This window comes from Molossus molossus, unplaced genomic scaffold (genome assembly GCF_014108415.1).
Source record: "Molossus molossus isolate mMolMol1 unplaced genomic scaffold, mMolMol1.p scaffold_m16_p_21, whole genome shotgun sequence".
Classification (NCBI taxonomy): Eukaryota; Metazoa; Chordata; class Mammalia; order Chiroptera; family Molossidae; genus Molossus; species Molossus molossus.
The window spans coordinates 31,333,784-31,354,129 of record NW_023425357.1 but is presented as its reverse complement, the minus strand read 5'-3'; the positions used below and the strand labels follow the sequence as shown (position 1 = coordinate 31,354,129).

Sequence of the window (20,346 nt, the reverse complement as noted above, 5' to 3'; positions counted from 1 at the left end):
ATAGTCCAGCGTGTGTCTTTGGGCAAGTTATTCAGCATCTCCTGGCCTGGGATTCTTTGTAGTAAAGTAACGATAATAATTAGTAGTACCTATCTTCAGGGGAGTTATAAGGATACAGCTTTTTCATAACCTGCCAGTGGAGAGTGGCAGGGCTGGGGATGGACCTGGGCTGCTGGTATACCCTTCAGGATCCTGTGTGAACCAAGTGTATTTGTTCCTCTTTCAGACCGACTGTCTAGACTTCCACACGGAGAAGGTCATTAGCGCAGCCCCGGGGGCTCAGGGAGGCACGGAAGTCAGCGTGGAAGTCTATTTTGAGCCCAGTCACCTGGGTGAGACCAAGGGCATCCTGAGCCTGTCGTCGATTGCAGGCGGGGAGTATATCATCCCCCTCTTCGGAATGGCTCTGCCTCCCAAGCCACAAGGTCCCTTCCTGATCCGAGCCGGGTACAACATAATGATCCCCTTCAAGAATGTTTTCTACCAAACGGTCACCTTTTCCTTCATGGTGGAGAACCCAGCCTTCTCCATTCGTGCCATAGACTCTGTGCGGCCCAAGAAGGTCAACAACATCACAGTCTACTTTGATGGGAACCCATCGGGCAGCAAAACCCCCATCACCAGCAAGCTGATTGTGGCATGCCCTCCAGGGGAAGGCAGAGAAACAGGAATTAAATGGGTTTATTATCTGAAGGGGATCACCCCTTAGTGGTAACCAGGGTCAGATGCATCAAGAAAAAGCCATCTCTTCAGCCTTAATATCTGTGTATTGTTCTAGTCTGGTGAATAGAGAAAATAATCAGAATTCTAAAAGTACTGTTTTATCCTACTCATTCAATTATAGGGGCACTTATTTCCATACTGTATGTCTTCCAATATACGAAATATATATATTCCATATTAAATTTGGTAACTATACAAAACAGTACTATATTTTACTTTGCAAGGGCAAGTCTCTGAATTTGATTTCTTAACATACCCCCAAAGCTCAAGTACTATGTAAATAAACCCCATTTTTAATAAGATGACACAGGTGTCACTCTCATGGCCTTCTGCCGCACAGCACTTAGCAGTGCATGACTCTGGGGCACCGCAGTTTTTAAAAAACCCATGATGGCTTGAAGAGCCCTTAGACATAACTCTTTTTTGAGAGGGTATTTTATTCTACTTTCACATAAAAGCCAAAGAAGTTACTATTTTCAAAATGACTAACACATAAGTGTAGGGCAATCAATGCATAGCCAGGGGCCAGGGATGCTCCTTCCATCTCTGAATCCCATATCTGCTCCCCACAGAAAGTTCTCATTGAAAGCTAGGTCCTGGAAAAATGCTAATTGAGACACCAGTTCCCCACCCCCACCCCCACCCCCACCCCCAGCCCTGTGCAGAGCAGTCAGCCTGTAGAGCTGTGATTCTCGACTCATTGGCACATCAGAATCACAAACTCTGGTCCAGACCCCCTCCCCAAATTCTGATTTGATTGGTATTGGGGGGGGGGGTAGGGCATCATTTTTTTTAACTTGTACAACAGTTGAGAACCAGTGCTACAGATCAAAACACCCATTTGACCATCAATGATGCAACTGAGTCACAACCCAATTTGATATGTCTGGGCTGCAGCCATTTGTATGCATGTGAAGGGTGTCTTCTAAGGTAGTGCCTTTCCTCAGAGGGAACGTCCTACAGAACCTCTAGCTCCAAGGAGGAATGGGGCAACTGCCTCTTCCCCTGGGGCCTGCAGTGCTTAAATAAAGATGATTGAAGACTGGCCCTTCTTATTGTACCAACTGGTAAACTATTAAATGCCTATGAAACTTAAAAAAAAAAGACTGGCCCTGGAGTGGACACACACCCAGGCCTGAGGGTTCCCTTGACTCCACCTCCTCCTCTTGTCTCATCCCCTACAGCCTCCCTGCAAGAGAGAGAGGAGGCATGGAAGAGGGTAGCTATTTGGGAATGAATGCGTTAAAGAAGTGGTTCTCAAAAATAGCAGCAGCATCATTACCTGGGAATTTATGAAAATGCAAATTCTCAGGCCACTCCCGGCCTACTGAGTCAAACTCAAGGGCTGTGGCCCAGCAACCTGGGTTTTAACAAGCCTCATTCTCCTCTGCAGACAGGACAGTCTACACACAGCCAGGACCAAAGGAGCTTTTTCTAAAGTATTTGCAGACCAATACTTAATAGTTCATTCTTATAACCATGAAGGATGCTACTAATGGGCATAAAGACAAAGAACTAGATAACATTCTCCCAGTGGTTAAATGAGCAAAGGAAGCACTGACCAACAATGTGAGAGGATGCAGAGATCATCGAGCTGAGCTATGATTAGCAAATACAGTCTCAATAAACCAGTGATTCTCAAATTTTAGTGTCTATCAGGATTGACCAGAAAGCTTGCTAGACCACAGAATGCCAGGGCCTGATTTAGTAGGTTTGGGTGGGCTCACAAATTTGCATTGCTCCATTTGGAACTTTCTTCCGAGAGAGCCAACCATGCTAGGAAAATGCAGCTAGAGGGAAGGATGGATTAGTTGGAGAGAAGACGAGAAGTCATGGAAACAAGCAATTTTAGTACAACTTAGTAAATCTTGTTAAAGGAATTAAGGAAGGAAATAGGGAGGGAAGGAGGCAGAGAACAAATGAAGTAAGAAAGACTCTGACAGCAAACAGGGGAAAAAGAAGAACAATTACCAAGATATTTAGTAGAGAGACTCAACAGAAATTAGTGGCAATCAGACAGAGGTAAAGAAAAGGGAAGAGTTGAGATTCCAAAATGGTGGTGGAGTGAATGGAAGCTACACAGACCATCTCCCAGGACCAAACTGGAATTACAACAAAAATAAACACAAATCGTGGGGAAAAAGCAACAGAAAAGCAGTTTGTGAGGACCAAATAATCAGGGACACCTATCAATCCTGGTAGGGTTGCAAAGGCGCGAGAGGGGTGCTGGGGGCCCACAGACAGCAGCGGTCTTAGCTGTGAGCAGTGCCTTGGGGTTAAACTCCCAAGCAGCTCCACAGCACAGAACCAGGACAGAGAGCTAAATAGCCACAGCCACTCACCTTGGGATCCAGCAGAGGAATGGCAGACAGGACTGGAACTATGTGGGGACACTCGGGATTTGGAGGGCACTCAGAGCTTTTGCTGAGTTGCGGCAGCGCAGGATAGTGGCCATCTTACTCCTTCCCAGGGCTCTGGGGAGAGGCGGTAGCCCCTCCCTTGGAGATTCAACCCTACCAGCTGGGCCATTGAAATGCAAATTGAGGCTCATTAACAACCAGCATCTGCCCCACCCTCGGGAAATCCCCTAACCCTGAACACCTGAGGGAGTTTTTCATCCATCTGAGAACCCAAGGCTCTGAACCTTTCCTGGGCTTGCAACTCTACCCAGGAAAAGTAAGACTTGAAAGGGTGTTTAACAAGGGTCCTCCCTCACTCATCCAAACCCAGTAGAGGGAGCCACAAACAGCAGAACACCAACACCCACACGGAAAATTTGGCAGGCTCTAAAACCCACTGAGATAGCCAAAATGGTGAAACAAAGAAACAAATCCCAAATGAAAGAACAAGAGACCTCTACCAAAGATGAGATAAATGAAACCCAGTTAAACAAGTTAACAGAACTAGAATTCAGAGCCCATAATCTTGAGAGAAAGCTCAACAGCATGAGTAAGGACATCAACACCATGAGTAAAGACATAGAAATATTAAAAATCAACTAATTGAAAATTAAAAACCACCAAGAAGCAATGAAGAATGACATAGCAGAAATAAAGAACACATTGGAAGAACTAAACAGCAGAGTAGAGGAAGCTGAAGCCCGGATCAGTGCATTAGAAGACAGAGTAGAAAAAATCAACCAATCAGAAAACCAAAAGAAAAAAAAAAACAATTAAAAACAGGAAGACAGCCCTGGCCGGTTTTGCTCAGCGGTTAGAGCGTCGGCCTCCGGACCTGGGTTCGGTTCCCGCTAAGGGCACGTACTTCGGTTGCAGTTTGTCCCCGGCCCTGGTTGGTCGTGCGGGTGGCAGCCACTCGATGTGTCCCTTCACGTCGATGTTTCTCTCTCTCTCTCCCTTCCTCTCTCTCCCTCCCACTCTATCTGCACAAAAAAGTGGAAAAATATCCTCGGGTGAGGATTAAAAAAAAAAAAAACAGGAAGACAGCTTAAGAGAACCGTGGGACAACTGGAAACATAATAATATTCGCATCATAGGAGTCCCTGAAGAAAAAGAAAATGAGCAAGGATTAGAGAATATATTTGAATAACTACTGACAGAAAACTTCCCTAATTTGGTGAAGGAAGAAAACATTCAAGTTCAAGAAGCACAGAGAGCCCCAAGTAAGAAGAACCCAAACAGGCCCACACCAAGACACATAGTTATTAAAATGCCAAAAATTAAAGACAAAGAGAGAATCCCAAAGGCAGCAAGAGATAAGCAACAGGTTACCTACAAGGGAACCCCCATAAGGCTATCAGATGACTTCTCAACAGAAACACTACAGGCCAGAAGGGAATGGCATGAGGTAATCAAGGTCATGAAAAACAAGGATCTGAATCCAAGACTACTCTACCCAGCAAGGCTATGATTCAAAATAGAAGGTCAAATAAAGAGCTTCCCAGATAAAAAAAAAAAAAAAAAAAAGGCTAAGGAAATACATTAGCACAAAACCACCACTGCAAGAAATGTTAAAAGGACAGCTGTAATTAGTAGAAGAAATAGGAAGAAAATATAACCACACTAAACAAAAATGGCAATAAATAAGTACATATTAATAATCACCTTATATGTAAATGGATTGAGTACTCCAATAAAAAGATACAGAGCAGCTGATTGGATAAGAAAGCATGACTCATATATACGTTGTTTACAAGAGACCAACCTCACAACCAAAGACTCACGCAGGTTGAAAGTGTAGGGATGGAAGAAAATCTTCCAAGGAAACAGAAAGGGAAAAAAAGCTGGAGTAGCAATACTCATATCTGATAAAAATAGATTTCAAAATGAAGACCATAACTAGAGACAAAGAAGGCCACTACATAATATTGAAAGGATCTATCCAACAGGAAGATATAACCTTGGTAAACATATATGCACCCAATATAGGAGCACCAAAATATATTAAAAATCTTCTGGAGGCCTTCAAAGGAGAAATCGACAGCAATACAATCATAGCAGAGGACTTCAACACCCCACTGACATCACTGGATAGATCCTCTAGACAAAAAATTAGCAAGGAAACAGAGACTCTAAATGAAGCACTAGACCAAATGGATTTAATAGATATCTACAGAGAATTACACCCCCAAACTGCAGAATTCACATTCTTCTCAAGTGCACATGGGACATTCTCAAAGATAGACCACATGTTAGGACACAAACGAAGTCTCTACAAGTTCAAGAAGACTGAAATCATATCAAGCATCTTCTCAGATCACAATGGCATGAAATTAGAAATCAACTGCATCAAGAACATGCAAAGACATTTGAACACATGGAGGCTAAATAGCATGTTATTAAACAGTGAATGGGTTACCGAGGAGATCAAGGAAGAAATTAAAAACTTTCTGGAAACCGATGAAAATGAACACACAACAATACAAAATCTATGGGATGCAGCGAAAGCAGTTCTGAGAAGGAAGTTCATAGCACTACAGGCCTACCTCAAGAAGCAAGAAAAATTTCTAATAGACTATCTAACCTCACAACTTAAAGAACTAGAGAGCAAACAAAAAGAAAACCCCAGAGCAAATAGAAGGAAAGAAATAGTAAAGATCAGAGCAGAAATAAATGGCATAGAGTCCAAAGAAACAATTCAAAGGATCAATGAAACAAAGAGCTGGTTTTTCTAAAAGATAAACAAGATTGATGGACCCTTAGCTAGACTCACCAAGAAACAAAGAGATAGAACCCAATTACACAAAATCAGAAATGAAAGAGGAGAAATAATAACTGACACCACAGAAATACAAAGGATTGTTAACAAATATTATGAACAATTATACGGCAACAAATTCGACAATCTGAGCGAAATGGACAAATTTCTAGAAAAACATAGTCTCCCAAAACTGGACTGGGAAGAGATAGAAAATTTGAACAGACCAATAACAACTAAGGAAATTGAAGATGTAATCAAGACTCTCCCAGCAAACAAAAGCCCAGGCCTGGATGGCTTCACAGGGGAGTTTTACCGAACATTCAAAGAAGAACTAACACCCATTCTCCTCAAACTATTTCACAAAATTCAAGAAGGAAGACTTTCAAACTCGTTCTACGAGGCCAGCATAATTCTAATTCCAAAACCAGAAAAAGACACTACAAAGAAAGAAAACTACAGACCAATATGCCTGGTAAACATAGACGCCGAAATCCTGAACAAAATACTAGCAAATCACATCCAGCAATACATCAAAAAAAGTATTCACCATGACCAAGTGGGATTCATCCCAGGGATGAAAGGCTGGTACAATATTCGCAAATCAATAAATATGATACACCACATAAACAAAAGGAAAGATAAAAATCATATGATCATATCAATAGATGCTGAAAAAGATTTGACAAAACCAGCACCCATTTCTGATAAAAACGCTCAGCAATGTGGGAATAGAGGGATTATATCTTGACATAATAACAGCCATATATGAAAGACCTACAGCCAACATCAAACTCAATGGGCAAAAACTAAAAGCATTTCCCTTTAGAACAGGTCAAGGCAGGGATGTCCACTATCACCACTCTTATTTAACATAGCACTGGAAGTCTTAGCCACAGCAGTCAGACATGAAGAAAAAATAAAGCGGATCCAAATTGGAAAGGAGAAAGTGAAACTGTCATTATTCGCAAATGACATGATATTGTACATAGAAAACCCTAAAGACTCCATCAAAAATCTACTAGACTTAATAAATGAATTTGCAAAGTAGCAGGATACAAAATTAACATCAAGAAATTGACGGCATTCTTATACACCAATGATGAAGCCGCAGAAAGAGACACTAAAAAAAAAAAATCCCATTTACCATCGCAGCAAAAAAATTAAGATACCTAGGAATAAACATCACCAAAGAAGTAAAGGACCTATATGTAGAAAACTACAGGTCATTGAAAAAAGAAATAGAGGAAGATATAAAAAAAAATGGAAGCACATACTTTGTTCATGGATTGGAAGAACTAACATCATTAAAATGTCCATACTGCCCAAAGCAATATATAGATTCAATGCAATCCTCATCAATATACCAACAACATATTTCACAGAACTAGAACAAATACTTCAAAAGTTCATATGGAACCAAGAAAGATCCCGAATAGCCAAAGAAATCTTGAAAAAGGACAAAGTAGGTGGGATCACAATACCAAATATCAGGTTATACTACAAAGCTACTGAAATCAAAACAGCCTGGTATTGGCACAAGAACAGGCTTATAGACCAGTGGAACAGAACAGAGAACCCAGAAATGGACCCAATACATTAGACTCAATATTTGACAAAGGAGGCAAGAGCATACAATGGAGTAAAGACAGACTCTTTAATAAATGGTGTTGGGAAAATCGGACAGCTACATGCAAAAAAATGAAACTAGACCATAAATTTACACCATACACAAGAATAAATTCAAAATGGATAAAAGACTTAAATGTGACTCATGAATCCATAAAAAACCTAGAAGAAAATGTAAGCAACAAAATTTCAAACATCACACGCAGCAGAATTTTCACTGATACACCACCTAAGGCAATAGAAACAAAGGGAAAAAATTAACACATGGGACTACATCAAACTAAAAAGCTTCTGCACAGTGAAAGATACAATCATCAAAATGCAAAGGCAACCCACTGTATGGGACAGCATAATTGCCAATGATATATCAGATAAGGGGTTAATTTCCAAAATATATAGAGTGCTCATACAACTCCACAAAAGAAAGACAAAGAATCCAATTTAAAAATGGGCAGAGGAGCTAAATAGACACTTAACAGGACATACAAATGGCCAAGAGACATATGAAGAAATGCTCAACATCACTAATCATCAGAGAGATGCAAATTAAAACAACAATGAGGTATCACCTCACACCTGCCAGAATGACCGCCATCAACAAATCATCAAACAAGTGTTGGCAAGCGTGTGGAGAAAAGGGGACTCTAGTACACTGCTGGCGGGAATGCAGACTGGTGCAGCCACTATGGAAAACAATATGGTGTTACCTCAAAAAACTAAAAATTGAACTTCCATTTGACCCAGTGATCCCACTTCTAGGAATATACCCTAAGAAGCCTGAAACACCAATCAGAAAGAATATATGTACCCCCCAAGTTCATAGCAGCACTATTTACAATAGCTAAGACCTGGAAACAGCCCAAGTGTTCATCAGTAAACGAATGGATCAAAAAGCTGTGGGACAGCCCTGGCCAGTTTGGCTCAGCGGTTAGAGCTTCGGCCTGCGGTCCGGAGAGACCCGGGTTCGGTTCCCGCTAAGGGCACGTACTTCGGTTGCAGTTTGTCCCCGGCCCTGGTTGGTCGTGCGGGTGGCAGCCACTCGATGTGTCCCTTCACGTCGATGTTTCTCTCTCTCTTCCCTTCCTCTCTCTCCTTCCCACTCTATCTGTACAAAAAAGTGGAAAAATATCCTCGGGTGAGGATTAAAAAATAAATAAATAAAAAATAAAAAAAAATAAAAAAAAAAAGCTGTGGGACATATACACAATGGAGTACTATGCAGCTGTAAGAAAGAAAGATCTCTTATCCTTTGAGATGACATGGAGGGACCTGGAGAGTATTATCCTAAGTGAAACAAGCCAGGCAGAGAAAGACAAATACCACATGATCTCACTTATTTGTGGAATATAATGAACATAACAATCTGAGAAATAGAGTAGACCCAGAGACATGGAAGTAGGGTACAGACTGACAACCCCCGGAAGAGGGGGTGCTGGGGGGAGGGAAGAGATAAACCACAGAACTTATATGCATGTATGCATAACTGATGGACATGGACAACAAAGCTGAATACGGGGTGGGGGGAATGGGGAGGAGGGTGTCAATGGGGAAAAAAAAGAGAAACATCTGTAACAAAAATAAATTAATAAAAAAATTTTTTAAAAAGAAAACAAAATGCATTGCTGCCAAGTTCTTGCTGATGCTGTTGCTGCTGGCCAGAGTGTCCCACCACAGTCAGCACAGCTCTGAAGCCTCAGCCTCCTGGAATCAGCATCCTCTGAGAACTTGTCAGGAAGGCAGGATCTCAGGCCTCCCCAGACCTACTGAACCAGAATCTGCATTGTAACAGCATCTCTAGGGGGCGAAGTGCACACTGCCTTTAAGAGCACTGATTGGAAGGCTGCTAACAGAACTTGAGGCTTTGTTGAAGCCACAGCCCTAATACTCTTCCTTAGAGCCTGAGAAAGGAGTCTCACCAAGTCTGCTTATAGTCCAGTTGATGAAATCAGCCCTCCCCCAAATTCTTCCCTCCCATTCACCAGAGGCATAGTTGGGAGTAGGAGAGCAATAGTCTTATTACCACTTTCTTCAAAAGGGGCACCATGTTTTAAACCGAATCTGATAAATGGTTGTTAAAACTGAGGAAAAGATGGAGGAAGCTGTGTAAAACACCAGCGGTCAGAGCCCAGGGAGGCTCAGAGATTCTTCTAACTGAAGGCCAACACTTGGCTATGTTCCCTTGAGGCTGGAGAACTCCCAGCTACAATCCCAGATACTGGCCGTTACAGAAACTGACCACTTCCCAGTGTCACCGCAGGCAAAAGAGTGCCTTCAGGTGGCCAGGCACAACTCCCCTATCTCAGCCCTGCTCCAGCTCTCCCCAGGCCATTGAGTCTAGAGCCCAAAGCCTTGTAGGCCCAGAGCAAGGAAGGAGTTCCTTCTCCCTGGGACTAACAGCCCAACTCAGGCCCTGCTGGGGTGACTTGAGATGGGTTCATCTCTTCCCTTGGGGTTGTTCTCATGCTTCCTTGGCCTCAAAAAGACAGTAACAAAATCACTTCATATTGGCACATTTGAAAAGGCAAAGTAGCTCAACAGAGGGCCGGGGGAGAGGCTTGGTGAAAACTAGCATTCTGACAGAAGCTAGTCAAAGTTACCTTTGAGAGAATACATTCTCAGCAAAGCAGACCAAGAAACATCTCATTGGGGGGAAGGAGGGTGTTGAGAAAATATCAGGGCCACCAGATGCCACAGTGCTAGGGAGCAATGTGCACAGAACATGATGTGAATAGGGACCCTGATGTTGTTCAATATAGAGGCCCTGGTGAGTGTGACATCCGAAGTCTAACACTTCTTTGGGAGAGACATGCCTCGGGTCAGAAGTGATGATACTGTGACATCATGAGGGCCTGCCAGATCTCAAGAAATCCCAAGTGTAGGATTTCCCAAACCTCTTATACTCTCAACATTTTGCCCTGAAACTCCCACAAAATTACATTGCTGTTGGAGAAACTGCTCAGTTCAAGATTTGGGTACAATTTCTTACAGTGTCACCAGCATCCTCTTGCTACAATATCCATAAGTTATGTAAACAAGGCATCACACAGATGCAGATAAGTTACAACTGTGAAATAATGAACAGTGTGCAACCAGGAGTATCAATTATCCACTAGTCTAAAAGCACCTGGCTATGGCAGGGCTGGGCAGAGCTGGACCCCACAGTCAGAAGAGAAATGCACAGATAGAGAAGGCAACGGTGGCCACTGGGCTTTATTCTCAGCACCACTCCTAGTCCAATTATGCATAAATAACCTCATTTAGTTGGCATTTTCCAACACAGAAAAGAAGCCACTTCTTTCTGGGAACTTCTGAACCAAAGGTAGGACAAAGCATTGTTTTGGGCCTTGAGTAAGAAACTGGTTTCTTAGCAACCTAGTCCAGAATGTGATCTCAGGAGAAAAAAGCTCCTTCTGGTAAAAAAACATTTCCTTATTGTTTCAGTTATTAAAAACTGTATCACATTATGACCTTTGGGGAATTTGGTTCACCTTTAAGAAAAAGTCAAACCAAGCAGCAAAAGAAACAGATGAAATATTATATTAGATATGGGTCCATTGCAAATAAATACACACTGGAGAAATATATCCAAACCATTCCCACTTATTTGATTATTTTTTCATTGTTTTGTATGAACCATCATCAGAATCCTAAAGACATAAACCCTACAAGATATTTGGAAATGTCCTTATCAGTGCTGCCTAGTGACAAGGTAGGAGGTGGAAACCATTAAGTGATACATTTTCTCTTAAGATGAATCTTCATTCATCGGATTTTGTTGGCAAGGATTTTAAAAGCTGTGAAAACCGCCCTGACCGGTTTGGCTCAGCAGTTAGAGTGTCAGCCTGCGGTCCAGAGAGGCCCAGGTTCAGTTCCCGCTAAGGGCACATGTACTTCGGTTGCAGTTTGTCCCCGGCCCTGGTTGGGTCTTACGGGTGGCAGCCACTCGATGTGTCCCTTTCACGTCGATATTTCTCTCTCTCTCTCTTCCACTCTATCTGAATAAAAAAGTGAAAAAAATAAATAAAAGCTGTGAAAACCCACTAGTAAAGGAAAGCACATTTTCCATGTTTTTCTAGACATGATTCCTCCATGACTTACTGAGTATGGATTAGCTCCTGTATTTGTTTTATATGGTTACATAATAGATTGCCACTTAATTAGCAGCTTAATTAACAATTTATCTCAGTTTCTTTTTTTTTTTAATCCTCACCCAAGGACATTTTTCCATTTTTGTTCAGATAGAGTGGGAGGGAGAGAGAGAGAGAGAAACATTGACATGAAAGGGACACATTGAGTGGTTGCCACACGCACAACCCAACCTAGGGCCGGGAACAATCTGCAACCTAGGTACGTGCCCTTAGCGGGACCAAACCTGGGACCCTCTGGACTGCAGGCCGACACTCTAACCACTGAGCAAACCAGCCAGGGCTCTTATCTCAGTTTCCATGGGCCAGGAATGGATTTAACTGGATTCCTGGCTCAGGGTCCCCTAGGTTGAAATCAAGATGCCAGCCAGCTTCATCCTCATCTGCAGGTTCAACTAGGGAATGACCCACTTTCAGGCTCCCTCAGTGTGTTGACAAAATTCATGTCTTTGCAGCCATATGACTAAAGTCTCCATCTTCTTGGCAACTGACAATATGGGACCACTCTTAGCAATGAGAGATCACCCTAAGGTTCTCACCACATGGCTCATCATAGACAGTTCACTGTTGTTACTGTTTACTCTTCAAGACCACAAGGAGAATCTCTCTCTCACTTTAAATTTCTTCGAACTTCTTTTAAGGCCTCACCTAATTAAGTCAGACCCACCCAGGATAATCTCCCTTTTAATCAACTCAAAGTCAACTGATTAGGGACCTTAATTACATCTGCAAAATCCCTTCTACTACATAACATAATAATTGCTAGAGTGACAGCCCATAATATTTACAAGTCTTGGCCACATTCAAGGGGAAGATATTATATAAGGCATGTACCCAAAGGGGTGGGAATCTTGAGGGTCATCTTAGAATTCTGCCTACCATAGCCCCTCACTTGTATCCCATTGGTTCTAATCCAGTGGTTCTCAACCTATGGGTCGTGACCCCTTTGGGGGTCGAATAACCCTTTCACAGGGTTGCCTAAGACATAACAGTAGCAAAATTACAGTTATGAAGTAGCAACAAAAATAATTTTATGGTTGGGGGTCACCACAACATGAGGAACTGTATTAAAGGGCCACGGCATTAGGAAAGTTGAGAATCTAATCTATGGATTGAGGATAATAATCCATTTTCAAGATTATGATAAACAGGCATACCTTCACTCAGAGAAAAGTACCACCATGTGTTATGTTCATATTTAATGCTCATTGGGTCCTACTGTGGGTCTAGCCCTTGTTTTAAGTCCCTGTCCACTGTAGAAGGTTACATAAGGAACTCTGTTGCACCTCCCTGAAACTGCATCTTTAGACACACTGAGTCCATAAGTGCTTTTAAAAATTACCACGTAGCTTCAATATCTGTTCCATCATTTAGTGTGACACTCATAGCACTTGGAGCGGCTGCTTTATAGATTCAGCTGGGGACCTACACCCAACAGATTTGGGGTTTCTGCTGTCTGTAACCTAGCTCTTCCAGGTATCAGAGCATGGTAAACACATTCCCAGTACCAAATGGTGGGGTGACAGCCATTGTTGGTACCTGAGATTTTGGTGGTAGACAGGTAGTAGTTTTTTATTGAAAATTAATTTTCAGCCCTGGCCAGTTTGGCTCAGTGGTTAGAGCGTTGGCCTGCGGTCTGGAGAGACCAGGGTTCGGTTCCCGCTAAGGGGATGTGCCTCGGTTGCAGTTTGTCCCCGGCCCTGGTTGGTCGTGCGGGTGGCAGCCGCTCGATGTGTCCCTTTCACGTCGATGTTTCTCTCTCTCTCTCTCTCTCTCTCTCTCTTTCTCTCTCCCCCCCCCCCGCTCTATCTGTACAAAAAATGAAAATTAATTTTCATGTTTTAAAAAATATACAACTATTCAAACTCGTGATTTTAGGGCATAAGTAAGAATAAAGTAGGAATTTAAGATTTTAAGTGAGTTGATTTCAGAATAATAGTTTTTAAATAACAGTGTCTAGAATGTGGCAAGAATCATGATGGTGTGGCTCCAAATTTGGGAAACATTGACATATGTGAAATTGGTAACTAAGAGGTGAACTGGTGAATTCAGCAAGTGTTCAATAAATTATGCTAAGTTATGCTCCAAGACCCTTCCTTTTCACGAACGTCTGCAGAAGCCCACTGTGCCCCAAGCCTACCTCGTTCAGGCAGTTGAGCGCAAACAACACTCACCCCACTGAGCAGGTTTCAAGCCAGACTCAGGCCAGGGCGGGTGGAGGCCAGGGCGGGTGGAAGGCGGGAGTGAGCAAGAAGGTGGAGCCTTGCAAGGGCCAACCCACAACCGGCCGGCGTGTGGGGGTGTGGCTGACGGGGGGCGGGTCCTCGAGGCGGAAGGCGGAAGGCGGTGCGGTGTCACGTGATCCGTACAACATGGCCACTGCCCTTTAAGCACGGCAGGTGCCGGGCTGGAGCTAGTCGCGTGAGTCCTTGGGGTAAAGCGTGCGGGGGCGGGGTCCAGGCTCAGGTTCGTAGCGGCGCGCGGCGGCGGAACGAGGCAGGCGGGCCTGGGGCTGCGTGGTCCATGAGCCGGCGGCGGAGGCAGCGCGGAGCCGCAGACTCCCCTGGCCCCCGGCGTAGCCCGGACAGTTGCGGGCTGAGGAGTCGCCGGGCTCCGGGGGACACCTCGAGTTGCCACCATGAACCCCGAGAAGGACTTCGCGCCGCTCACGCCCAACATCGTGCGCGCCCTCAATGACAAGCTCTACGAAAAGCGGAAGGTGGCAGCTCTGGAGATCGAGAAGTAAGAGCCGCAGGCATCCAGGGTTGGGCGTGGGGAGCTGAGGCGGGACCCGGCCCCGGCTGCGCAGGGTTCCTGCTCCCTGAGGGAACAGCTCCCGCCTTTCCAGCCAGTGTTGCTGCCCTGGGTTTAGCCTTTAGCGCTGTGCTTAAGTGTGGGGAATTGGAAATCCCAGATTTGCCTCTACTGGCCCTGTGACTTGGGCCAAGTTATTTAACCTCCTGATGCCTGGTGGGAATGAAGTGACACAGTGTATGTGTAGTGCTTAGGGCCGCAGTGAGAATGAAGCGACGTGATGTATGCTCAGTGCTTAGCACAGTGCCTGGCACATGGTGCATCTTCAGTGTGGTCTCCATCAAAACCAGCAAATCGGAGAGAGGCCTCTGTGAGGGGAGGGAAGTGAGAAGCATGAGAATTTGCTAATGAGTTGTTGACCTGCCTCATTTCTTACTGTTTCTGAGAAGTGAAACGAACTGGTAGGTGACCAAGTGGAAGTCAGTTTCAAAACCTGAAGCCCTCAAGGCTCAGAGGGCTGTTTGTTTGATCTCTGTCATATCACCCTTCCCTGCAAGTGGAAGTAGAAATAATTTGACCTTTCTTGCTTCTGCAGTCTTATTATATGTATGTGGAACATTATGCTTTATTTCCCAATGTACAAAACAAGGTCTTTAACTGGAAAGGTTTTATTAAGATTTTTCTTCTACTGTTTTACATTTTTATTTTTTTTCCAGTCAGATCTTGGTAATAAAGTCAGATGGCTGGGTGTGTGATTTCAGAAGAGTGGAAAGAAGTAGGCTGTGAAATTGAAAAAACAACACTCTGGGAGTTAAGAAATATGGATTACATTTCTGCCCTGTCCAGTGGGATAGTCACTGGCCATATGTGGCTATTTACATTTAAATTATTAAAGATAAAATTAAAATTTTTAATTCAGTTTCGCAGTCACATTGCCCATATTTTAGATGTTCAATAGCTACATGCATCTATTGGCTACCATAATGGATGGTGCAGATTTTAAAACATTTCCATTGCTTTAGAATACTGTTAGGCAACTCTAATTTAGTCTATGATGTGACATTTATTCTTTCCTGTTTCACCTGAGGATATTTTTGTTGTTGTTGATTTGAGAGAGAGAAATCGATCAGCTGCCTCCCGCACACTCCCCAACTGGTATCAAACCTGCAACCTTTTGGCGTACGGAATGACGCTCCAACCAGCTGAGCTACCTGGCCAGTGCATGACACTCATTCTTTGACCTTGGACAAATTCCTTAACTCATGGTTTCTTAGCCTCAGCACTATTGACATTTTGGGACAGATCATTCTCGGTAGTGGTAGGCTGTCCAGTGTATTGTAGTAGTTTCAGCAGCATCCCTGGTCTCTAGCCACTAGATACCAATAGCACTTCATCAGTTGTGACAACCAAAAATGTCTCCAGACGTTGCCAAATGTCCCCAAGGGGGTGCAAAATTGCCCAGATTGAGAACCACTGCCTTAAACTGCTTTGGGTTTTAGTTTCCTCCTCAATTAAAGAGTTTGCACTTGGCTAAGAGGACCCTCCCTTTCAGTTCTGACATTCAGTATCTCCAAAACCATCTAGCTTCTTTCTTCTCTCATCAAGGACTACTTTCTTGACTGCTCTCTTTCACACTACTTGTTTATACCCTGGCTCTCACTAATGCCAGCAAGTCTCAAAGATGATGAGTATTGCTATTCTGAGTAAGAGAGCCGAGGTGATATATAGACGTGCCTCCATGACCATGGGTTTTATTGGCTTTGAAGATACAGTGACACTCAGTTTTATCCATTACCTACTCTGCTTCTTAGGAATGTCTGGTTTTATCGTGGCTTGAATCATCTGTTGAGTCCTTGAGTAGAGGTCTTTATCTCAGCATTATTGTTGCCTCCAGCACAACCTGTGTAAGTGCTTTCACTCGGGGAACTGTCCTGTAAGGGTTTTGTGTTTAATTGGGTTTGATTTGTATTTGACACTGCCCTTGTTTTGTGGAATTCAGAGAAACCCCCTAGGGCCTTAACTGTACTAGGAACTCCTTAAGAGCAGAAACCCTGTTGTATTTATCTTCAGCACTTAGCACAGTGGCTAGTAGCGTTTGACAATCGGTGTCTAAATGAATGGATGACCGTGCATTTTCAGTGGGGAAATAATGTTGCAGTCTAAGGGCTTTGCTGTTCAAAAGCGTACCCCAGCCCTGGCCAGTTTGGCTCAGCGATTGGAGCGTCAGCCTGCGGACCAGAGTACCGGGTTTGGTTCCCCGCTAGGGGCACGTACCAAAAAAAAAAAAAAAAAACGTAGCCCACAGACCAGCAGTATTAGGCTCCCCTGGGAGCTTGTTAGAAAGAGATTCTCCAGCCTTACCCCAGACCTTTGAATCAGAATATGCATTTTCACAGGATCCCTGCATGGTTTGTGTGCATATTAAAGTTTGAGAAGCACTGGCCTAAAAAACCCTATAGTAAGTTTCTAGCCTTCAGCCATATTTGGAATGAGGAGTGTCCTGTTTGAGATGTTTCTTAGGACAGTATCCCCCCCACCCCCACTTATGCACAGGGGATATGTTCCAAGACCTCTAGTAGATGCCTGGAACCTCAGGTAGTACCAAACTCTATATGTAATAAGTTTTTCCTGTACATACATACCTGTGATAAATTTATTTATACACTAGGCACAGTAAGAGATTAACAATAACATAATAAAATAGGACAAATATAAATATATACTGTGTAAAGTTATGTGAATGTGGTCTCTCTCAAAATATCTTATTGTACTGTACATATAGCTTGTATACACCAGACAAAGGGATGATTCACGTCCTAGGTGGGACAGCATAGGATTTCATTACTACTCAGAACGGCACGCAATTTAAAACTTATGGATTGCTTATTTCTGGGATTTTCCATTTAATATTTTCAGACCACAGTTGATTAGGGGTAACTGAAACCATGGGATGTGAAACCGTGGGTAAGGGGACCACTGTACGGTCACAGTGGGATTTAGGACTTCAACATATGAATTGGGGGGCACATAATTCAGTCCATAACAGTGATTTTTTTTTTTTTTTTTTTTTACAAAAAGTGATCACATATAAAGCGCTGTTTGCCTGATTTGTGGGGAAGAGGATAGAGAAACTTCCTTTTGTTTGGCCATTATATACTCCTCATTCATTTTGCATGACTGCCCTGCGAGCTAGGAAGTGTTACCCCATTTCACAGATTTGGAAACAGAGGCTCCTTCAGGTTAAGTAATCTTCCCAAGGTTTCACAGCTAGAACCTCCATAAAAACCCAGTTTCATGTGTCTCAAAAGGCTTCCCCACCACATTGAGTAGCCAACTCCCCACAGAGCCTAAGGTCAATGGGAAAGCTGAGAGACCATGTGACGGGAGCCAGTGGGTGAGAACAAGGGTGGAGCGAGATGCAGACCCAGGCAGGCAGGGCGTCCGAAGCAGGTGAGGACCCTGGGCTTCATTCTCACTGCACCTGGAAGCCAACAGTGTGCGTCAGGAAGGAGAATGACCGACATTTTCACGCTCTCTCTGGACACTGTGGGGAGTGTCAAGAGGGAGACCAGGTAGGAAGCCTCTGCAGAAGTCCAGGTGAGAGATGCTGGAGGTGGCCTGGACAAGGGTGGTAGCAGCAGTACAGACAGAGAAGTGGATGTGCAGGAGACACGCTGGGAGATGGAGTTGACGAGACTTGTTGGAGGACTAGGTTTGAGGACCAGCTGTCAGGAAAAAGGGAGAATCAAAGATGATTTTCTTTTTTAATTTTAATTGTTATAGAGAGGAAGGGAGAAACAGAGAAAGAAACAAAGATCGATGTGAGTAAGAAACATAGATCAGTTGCCTCCTGCACATGCCCCAACTGGGGATCAAACCAGCAGCCTAGGCATGTGCCCTGATTGGAAATGGAACCTGCCGCCTTTTGGTGTATGGGATAATGCTCCAACCAAAAGAGCCAAACTGGCCAGGGCAAGGATAATTCTTAGGCATCTGTGAGAGCAACTGGGTGGAGGGTGACATTTCCTGAGATAGGGATCTGAGGGGTGACTGGGTTTGGGGTGTGAAATCAGGATTCTAATGCTCACTTAGGGATAGTAACACTGTTCGTTCATTCACTCACTCACTTACTCTGCATTGACTGAGTGCTCTGTTCTTAGCACTGAGAAATCAGCTATGAACATGACTGCCTTATGGGAGCTTCAGTGTGTGCAGAGCAAGAGATTGTGGGTTGGGGGCTGTCAAATGGGATTAGATGGGAGCATGTAACAGGGAGACCTGGCTTTGTGTGTAGTGGGGGGGGGGGCGGATTTGTGTGTAATGTGTGTATGTGGGTGGGGTGTGTGTGTGTCGGGGAACACAATGTGTACCCATTTTGATGACCAACTCTGAAGATGGGTGAAGCCTCACCTCCAGCGGAGTCTCCTTCTTGATGTTGATGGGGGTTTTTTTTTGTTTGTTTTTTTTAAGTCTTTATTGTTGTATGTATTACAGATGTTCCTCATTTTTCCCCCATTGACCCCCTCCTCCCCACTGCCGCCCCCCCCCATCTGTTCCCATACTATTGTCTGTGTCCATTGGTTATGCATATAAGTTCTTTGGTTTATTTCTTTCCGCCCTCCAACCCCTTTCCCTTTGAGGTTTGTCAGTCTAGCAATGAATTTGTACTTCTTAATCCTTTCACCTTTTTCGCCCATTCCCCCCACCCCCCTCCCATCTGGCAACCAACAACGTGTTCTCTGTATCTATGAGAATGTTTCTGTTCTGCCTGTTCACTTTGTAGATTCCATTGTCGATAGATATGTATTCATTGCCATTTTGTTTGTTCATATATTTTATCTTTTTCTTCAAAAAGACCCTTCATCATTTCATATAACGGTTTGGTGGTGATGAACTCCTTTAACTTTTTCTTGTCTGGGAAACTCTTTATATGGCCATCGATTCTAAATGACAGCTTTGCAGGATAGAGTAATCTTGGTTGTAGGTTCTTGGTTTTCATCACTCTGAATATTTCTTGCCACTCCCTTCTGGCCTGCAAAGTTTCTTTTGAGAAATCAGCTGACAACCTTATGGGAACTCCCTTGTAGGTAACTGCTTTTCTCTTGCTGCTTTTAAGATTCTCTCTTTGTCTTGAACCTTTTGCATTTTGATGATGATGTATCTTGGTATGGGCCTCTTGGGGTTCATCTTGTTTGGGACTCTCTGTGCTTCCTGGACTTGTATGTCTCTTTCCTTCACCAAGTTAGGAAAGTTTTTTTGCCATTATTGTTTCAAACAGGTTTTCAATTTCTTGTTCTCTCTCTTCTCCTCCCGGCACCCCTGAAGATGCGAATGTTGGCACGCTTGAAGTTGTCCCAGAGGCTCCTTACACTACCCTCATTTTTTTGGATTCTTTTTTCTTTATGCTGTTCTGATTGGGCATTTTTTGCTTCCTTATATCCCAAATCAATGGTTTGCTTCTTGGATTTACGTACTCTACTATTGAATCTTTGTAAATTATTCTTTATTTCAGTTAAAGCCTCCTTCGTTTCTAACTGTGCATCCATCATTTCTGACTGGTCCTTTTTTATGCTCTTGAGGCCCTCACTAAGTTTACTGAGGTTCTCACTAAGTTCATTGAGCATCCTTATAAGCAGTATTTTGAACTCAGCATCTGTTAGGTTGCTTATCTCCATTTCGCTTAGTTCTTTTATTGGGGTTTTGTTCTTTTCTTTCATTTGGGACCTGTTTCTTTGTCTTCTCATTTTGGCTGCCTCCCCGTGTTTGTTTCTGTGTATTACTTAGAGGTATGGGGCTCGCTGAGACCAGATGCTGCTCGTTTGAAAGAATTTAGGAAAAACCTGAAGCAGGATCCAAGACAGGTCAATCCTATGGGAAAGCAACTGGCAATAGCTTGGGTGGGCCTGAAAGTTGGGTGGGGCGGGGCCTCAGGGGATCA

At 43.6% G+C, this 20,346-nt stretch overlaps 2 protein-coding genes across 3 annotated transcripts in view; both read left to right on the top strand.

The window, feature by feature from the left end:
• Positions 1 to 916, top strand: part of HYDIN (HYDIN axonemal central pair apparatus protein) — a 404,418-nt gene extending 403,502 nt beyond the window's left edge. The window contains exon 87 of the mRNA XM_036274275.1: positions 227 to 916. Coding sequence (XP_036130168.1) covers positions 227 to 709 — 483 coding nt within the window. The 3' untranslated portion in view covers positions 710 to 916. The remainder of the gene's footprint in view (positions 1 to 226) is intronic.
• A 13,261-nt stretch (positions 917 to 14,177) lies between these two features.
• Positions 14,178 to 20,346, top strand: part of VAC14 (VAC14 component of PIKFYVE complex) — a 98,283-nt gene continuing 92,114 nt past the window's right edge. The window contains exon 1 of one of the 2 annotated variants that reach the window (XM_036275122.1): positions 14,178 to 14,396. In XM_036275122.1, the coding sequence (XP_036131015.1) occupies positions 14,293 to 14,396 (104 nt within the window). In that variant the 5' untranslated portion in view covers positions 14,178 to 14,292. The remainder of the gene's footprint in view (positions 14,397 to 20,346) is intronic. The other variant, XM_036275121.1, reaches the window with a different exon arrangement.